The 7,510-nt window shown below is 32.9% G+C and overlaps 1 protein-coding gene across 1 annotated transcript in view; it reads right to left on the bottom strand.

The window, feature by feature from the left end:
• The window catches only part of LOC129216321 (uncharacterized), a 51,241-nt gene extending 43,794 nt beyond the window's left edge, over positions 1-7,447 (bottom strand). Inside the window, exon 1 of the mRNA XM_054850531.1 lies at positions 7,290-7,447. Coding sequence (XP_054706506.1) covers positions 7,290-7,447 — 158 coding nt within the window. The remainder of the gene's footprint in view (positions 1-7,289) is intronic.
• Positions 7,448-7,510: the final 63 nt, after the last annotated feature.

The raw sequence follows: 7,510 nt of genomic DNA, 5'->3' as shown, positions 1-7,510 counted from the left end.
CAAGTACCGGCATTGAATTTTTGTTCCGGTATTGCATTCCCTACTTCCAATTGAAACATTTTGTTTCTCATTTCAATAGCCTATCCATATAATATTAAACCTGGCCAACAACACCAACAAACACAGACCAACAGAGATAAATATTTATCATCAAATCTTGTGTTAATTTCATCAGAAACTGAATGAATCTATTATTTTATACAAAATATTAATTAAATTAATTAATTGATGACTCTTAACATGTGGATTTTTGTCACTTTTTTTAAATGGGTCTGGAGTGGCTGAGTAGAGTGCGCTTGGCTGAAACAGGCATCCATAAGAAAATTATTACGTAGTTAATATCGAAAAAACTGTGTTCATTAAAATTTAATTGTAGATTTAGCCGAACCTTACACAATTCATAAAATAAGGTTAACGGATAAGAAGATATTTTGATATAGTAAAGCATTCTTTAAAAACTCTCCACCAACGCAAACAAAGCAAATAAAAATGCAAACAAGGTCATGAATGCAGGGCATCATGTTTTTCTAGCTTTAAAATTGTCGCTTTCCAATAATCTTTACTAATAATAAAGCCAGGGTTCATACTCAATTTGGATAAAAAAATTCCATGACTTTTCCAAGACTTTTTCATGACTTCATAAAAATTTTCATGACCTTATTACATGAAGAGAATAGCACCATTTAATGTCAGACTTGCCAATTTTTGGAAATGGGATTTAGAAAAACTTTTACGTGAATGCCACTACCTCATTGGAGCACTTACAAAAAATATCAGTGCACATTGCAGAAACTAATAAATTATTCTTGTTTGTCTTTAGCATATAAATTCAAGTAAAGTAAAATATAGTGAAATGTAATACACTGTGATGTTTAAATGTCTAATAAATATTTAATAAATAAGGCAAAATAGTAATACTGGGACAAAAATTGAATGAGCCATTATTACAAAGTTTCCAATAATAAACTCACTTCATAAAAACATTGCCTTTTGGTGTCAATAGTGCACAAATCACCCATGTAACTTGACCGTATATTTGTTCATTAAAGTAAAGCCACGTTTTTCAGTAAATTCATTTTTCTACACCAGATATTTCAGCTGGCCACAAGGATCAGTTTTGCGAGCTGTATATTGGGCATCACTATTTTAGAATATTATAATTCCCCTATTTCCATGTTCTATTGCCTGACTAAAGTCTTCAATTTCTAAAGCCTTCAACATATTGAGATAAACTCTGATGAAATTAATAATGAATTTTTTTCAAGTAGTTGAAACGCACTCAAATGCAGTTTAATTGCACTTTTTGAGGGGGCGTGGCAAAATCAAGAACGTGCATGTCTACTGCTACAGAATATAAAATACAAGAAGTGCTGAAAATGATGGTGAATTTAAAATTAGTGATGCTTCAGCAATAAAATCACATTGACGAGCAGCTGTTACAGAAGCGGATGAAATTGGATTCCAGAACTCGGATTTGTTTTTGAGATCGTTCAATTTACATGCAATATTACTAAATCACTCGATATTTCTAGCGCTCTTTTAGCTATTGTTATTTCTTACTTCCCAAGAAATTTGTCGATGACTTTAAATAAATTTCCATGACTTTTAATGAAAATATTAATTTTCCATGACTTTTCCAGGTCTGAAATTAGTTTTTTTTTTCCATGACTTTCCAGGATTTCCATGACCCATATGAACCCTGTAAAGCTGAATGTCCCTTTGTCTGTCAGGATCTCTGTGACGCGCATAGCGCATATACCGTTCGGCCGATTTTCATGAAATTTGCCACAAAGTTAGTTTGTACCATGGGGGTGTGCACCTCAAAGCGATTTTTCGAAAATTCGATGTGGTTCTTTTTCTAATCCAATTTTAAGAACAAAAATATCATAAGATGGACGAGTAAATTACGAAATTATCATAACGTGGAACCATAACATGGGCACGAGCCAATTGGTGAGAAAATTTACCATACATTGTTTGTAAATATACAGGCGAACCAAAAGACCTTTTAATTTTCTATTACGGGCAAAGCCGTGCGGGTACCACTAGTTCCAAATAAACAAGCAGCTCTTTAGGGTTGAATGATAGCTTTAACTCTTGAAAACCATCTTCTGCCACTCAAAGGAGTTAAAGACACCCAGAAAAAATATTCGTTTAGGCGTGAAATTTTTCCCAAGTAACGTGTTTTTCCGATCAAGTTTCCTTGAAAGTATATAACGTGAAAGTCACACCACTGTACGATTCTTTCACATTGAATGTACTATCATCATAAAATAACACTGATCACACAAGTATGAAATATTTAGCCTATAGGAGGAGATTACTTCTTTAGTTGAAACAAACCGTAAATCTCCATTGTGGTTTTTTTTTTTTTTTTTTTTTTTTTTGTCATGAAAAGGATTGCAAATGAATTATGAATGTATTAATTATCAACCAAATAGCAAACAAGGCTTCCTGGTATGTGTAAATGTTTTAAGTTTCATCAAATATTATTGAGAATCAGTAGCAGTGGACTATTTTATTTTATTTTTTTAATTCTTTTTGCATATGATCATTGATTTGCGAGTTACGTCAATAGCATTTCGCCATTTTTTATCATTCCACAGAAAAATTTTGGGGGTGCAACCTCCCCCTCTTGCCCCCCTTATTTGCCGCCTGTCTATAACTGGTATGGTGGTATGGGAAAACTAAACAGTTTTTCATTGGTAGTTGCAAAAGCAACCTAACTATCATTGTTAGGGGATGTTAACTTCTCAAATCCCAAGGGAAACTGAAATTTGCAAAACTAGAGAACTTAAGGTGAGTTGGAGAACTGGTTTGAAGAAAGAAAGTTATTGTTTGTAGGAGGATGGGTATGAACCATTCAACTTTGGTAGGATCGCAGCCTCAGGGGAGATTGTGTGGTGTGAGAGAACTACTAGTAAACAAAAAGGGCTGCTGAAGAATTGGTTTAAGGAAAGAAATATCTTCTTTTAGTAATTTCAAGTTGCCCCATGAATTTCTGACCAAATTTAGTTTAATCTCTACATAGTATAAAATGAAGTCCCCAAAAAGCGTCTGTGTGTTTGAACGCACAAAACTCGAGAACTACCCGGCCGATTTCGCTGAAATTTTCACAGTATCTTTCTTTCAGCACCGGAAAGGTTTGCAGACCGGTTCGAAAAAAAATTGACTAGTAGTTCTTTTTTTCATTCCAATTTAGGCTCAATTTTCACATAAATTCCCAAATATGGGTGTGAAAAATTACCTGCACATATAAATATTACAGAAGAATTTTCCGCATTCTACGCAAATTTTTTAATGTTCTAACTTAATTACGGCGGGAGTTATTTGCGGTTTTAGCTCGAACTTTTTTAGGCTTACTTTCTTCATTAAATGAATCAATAAAAAGTGAAGGAATGGTCCCACAGCTTTCTTTTTGACGCCATTGGAAAAAGCAACCTTTTTTACTCCAGACCTAACTCGACTTATGGTCAAAAAAATAAGCTTTTATCTCGAACGGAAAAAAAGTTACAAGCCTTTTTAAATCAAGTTTAAGAAATCTCAATTCCATTCAAATTGTGAACCATTTTCTTTTGCATTTTAATTCCTTAAACTTATTTTATTTTGTGTTTCCATGGTTACGCATTTTAAATCCATCTTTCTGGATTTCATTTCTTAAATTTATTTTAATATCTGTCGTCATTGTTTGGAATGGAAACCATGATGTTTTTTTTATATATTTTTTACACCTGATTGTTGAATATACGTCACTTGGCAATTTTAATTTTCAAGGTGGTCCGGGCAAAGCCCGGGAAACGCAGCTAGTAAAATATAAAACAGGAAAGCAAATATTTAGAAACTGAATGCAATATATATAATTTTTTTTTTTTTAAACCCAGGTTTTCTGCGTACCAAAAGTAAATTTCCCTGACATTTCCAGTGCAAAAAATGTCCCTGACATTTCCAGGTGAGTAGACACCCTGTGTATATTTTTTACATTCAATGTAAGTAGAAGCAAGATAGCAGTGTTTCTAGCTATAATTTAAATGAATGTGTGAGTGTTATTCATATTTTTTAGGTATACAGTATAGTAACCAACACTAATAAAATTACTGGATAATAAAATCGCCGCTTTTAAAGATTAAATATGGAAGAACAGAATCATTACAATACCAAAACAATCCTTTAATAAAATCATTATCGTCGTTCTTTAAAATCAAGCTTAGGGAGATTATTTGTTAGAAGTTGAAAAAGACATGCGTTACAAATAGTTGCAGACATAATAAATTCCAAAGTTATGTCATACAAAAAGTAGAGGAATCCATCTTGGAAGATGAGAAAATGGCAGTTTTTTTTTTCTTTCTAGTAGATGTTAGAAAAACGCTTGGTGGTCATACAGTGCTTTTCTGAGTTAAGAGGGAGTACGTAATGTTGAAATTTACAAAAAATGTTATAAACATTCAAACAATGTCGAATCTTTATTTCAAATTCTGTTCATCACACAGCAATAGTTAAAGACCTTTATGTAAATTTTAAAAATGTACTTTTTGTTTGATAAAATGTGAACTATATTTTGAAACACTTAAAATAAATTTTAATAAAGTGCTTCCTTTATTTTATTTTTTATATGCATTATTTATTTATTTATCATTTTTACTTCCTTTTACAAAAAAGGAAGTCATGAATTCGCGAAAAAAATTCACTCAAAAATCGACCTTAATTTCCATTTTACTCACCCCGGAATGAATGTTGAGTATTTTTTGCGACTTGACCACACGTGGGTATATGCTAGGAACCTACAGACACCCCAAATATCCATCTTGACGCCCCCCCCCCCCCCCAGTTAATTACAACGACTTTTCTCGTGACGTCCGTATGTACATATGTATGTGCGTATGTGTGCATATATATCGCATAGCTCAAAAACGGTATGTCCTAGAAAGTTGAAATTTGGTCCGTAGACTCCTAGTGAGGTCTAGTTGTGCACAAATCATTGTTAATTTCGATGTAAACTCAAGTGGTGTTACAATTTGGCAGACACTTGCCGATATATCGCCAGTATTTTTTTTACAAATTTGGCTTTTTTTTTTAATCTGATTTCAATTTGGCCACTGTTGGTGATATTTAGAGAGTAAACTATTGAATCCCATTAAAATTGCCAGCAACGGGAAAATGACATTAAATTGAAGTAAAAGGAAGTCATGTGATGCACACATCAGCTCGTTTTTTTTTTGAGCATTCAAGCTTTAAAATTAATTTTTCAACTGCAGAAATGCCGGTTTATAAAATCAGTTGCTTTATAAAATCGTATGTCCTCAGAGCGAATTTACGGTGGGCACTGTAGTATTGTTTTCTACCTATTATTCGAAGTATTCACACCGTGCCACCCTACTCCGCGGATCATTGGGAGTTTATTGTTTTTAAATGAATTTTAAATGACTGTATTAATCTCATCTCGGTACACCAAGGCTGCTTTTCTATCAGCCTTCACCAGAAATAGCAACTTTTTAAATTCAGCCGTTAATGTATTTAGAAGTAAAGCAGGAGGTCTCCAATCCTTATCAACTAATACCAGAGGTTTGTTTTTACAAGCATAGCTTTCCAAGTCTCTGTTAATGAACTTCAAGCACTGTTTCCTGGATATTATATATAATTTATAGTTTCGACTTGACTGTTATGGTCAATCAGGCTCTGGAAGGCTGACTGACTTTAATGACTTGAAAGGAAAGAAAAACCTCTAAGATAAAGAATAAATAAAATGGAAATAAAACAGACGTCTATGATGACTGTGGAAGTAGGGTACACAATATCAAAAAATTCTGGCGTATTTATTCTGACCATTCTTTTAACACCATCAAAGATATCCTGAAATGTGTTTCCAGGACTTCATTCCCAAAAGGGTTTTGAAGGGAGGCTCTGAGCATTCCTCATTTCCTTAGCATCACATATCACCAAAGATAATCTAAAATTGAGTTTTCAAAACTAATTTGTAAGGAGGGAAAATCTTTGACTTTACCAAAGATAACCATAACCAAAAATTGACTTCATTTTTGAAAAATAATTTGAGGGAGAGAATAACAATCTCTTTCCCTCAATTTGATGAAATTTACCTGAAAATGCAAACTTTAAAGTAAAACAATGCAAACTTGAGTTTTGAAAATTTTTCCTGACGTTGGCTCTGAAACCAGTCTCCCGACCATATGTAACACCACAAAAAATTGACTAAAACTGTTTTTAAGACTTCACTTCGGAAATATTTCCATATTATATGGCTCGATCTCTTCATATCTATCTTTTGTCTTATGCAGACAGCATAAAAAGTTTAAGGGCTTAATAACTTTTGGGACCGATCTTTTCTTCAAAGTTAAATTGCACATAAATAATATCTCAGTGTCAAACACTGTTTTATTTATGCACTCATTTCTCTTTTATAAAATAAACTTTAGTAAAAGAAATTGAAGCAGGATGGGTAAAAGTGGCAGCATTAAGTTACTGCCAGGCCTCAAAAACTGGCACTGGGGGGAAAAGGGGCATCTAAAAACCACCAACTTGTTGTGCCTTGGCTTGAATCCTGTCTGCAGTCATACCACTGGGCGCTAATTTAAAAAAAATCGTAGGGGATGGTAGCTAGTGTTAACTTAACTATCTGGATTGAAATATTGCTGGATTGTCCGCCTTACCTCTAAAAATTTAAAATGTGGCCTTGGAGCAAAAAAGATTGGAGAACCTTGACTTACATTAACAGACATTTAAAGATTACATAAACTAGTCTCATTTTTTAATCCCTGAAAAGTCTCTTAAGCACCATATAAAAAATGTTGCAATTTGAACCAGTTGAACAGAATTTCATTCCACAGACTACAATAGTTAAATAAAATAGGTACTTAAATGAAAGTCCTGTTTCTTTATGCAACAAGAACATTCTTTTAAAATACACATAATTAGGAGAACAACTTTCTTAAAAGTAAAAGGTTTAATTTGATGCTCAACTAAGTAGTTCTTACAGTGACAAAAAATAGTTTTAAAAAAAAACATTTAAATTTTTTTACTTCATAGTGTATATGAAACAGGAAGTATTTAAAAATTGTGTAATTATAAATTGTGTAATGTATATATAACTAAAAAATTACAAAATTAAAATAAAACATTCTCGAGCCTTTTTAATCATTTTTTTAAAGTTTACTACAGTCAACACTGCACAATTTGAAGCATTATAACTCGAACATTCCTTTATTTTGAAGTTTTCATTGGGTCCTAAACTCAAGAAGGCTGTGAAGGAACTTCCCCTAACTCAAGCTACCAATAACTTGAAGGCTTTACTTGGTGCCTTGGGATTTTGAGTTATCGAGATTTGGTTGTAGTTAAAATCCCGGTCTTGAATTGCAAGTATGTAATGCCCTCTAACAACACTTTCATTGTCAGCAGGGAAAGCTTGCTGCCCAACCTGTAAAGTGCTTTGCAGCATTTTAGTAGGTATCTAGTTAAGAAGACTATGATTAAAATAGTCTAGATAGTTACACAAAAAAAT

The sequence above is a fragment of the Uloborus diversus genome, chromosome 2 (assembly GCF_026930045.1).
Source record: "Uloborus diversus isolate 005 chromosome 2, Udiv.v.3.1, whole genome shotgun sequence".
Classification (NCBI taxonomy): domain Eukaryota; kingdom Metazoa; phylum Arthropoda; class Arachnida; order Araneae; family Uloboridae; genus Uloborus; species Uloborus diversus.
The sequence above is the reverse complement of the archived record's forward strand: the minus strand, read 5'-3'. Positions and strand labels throughout refer to the sequence as shown.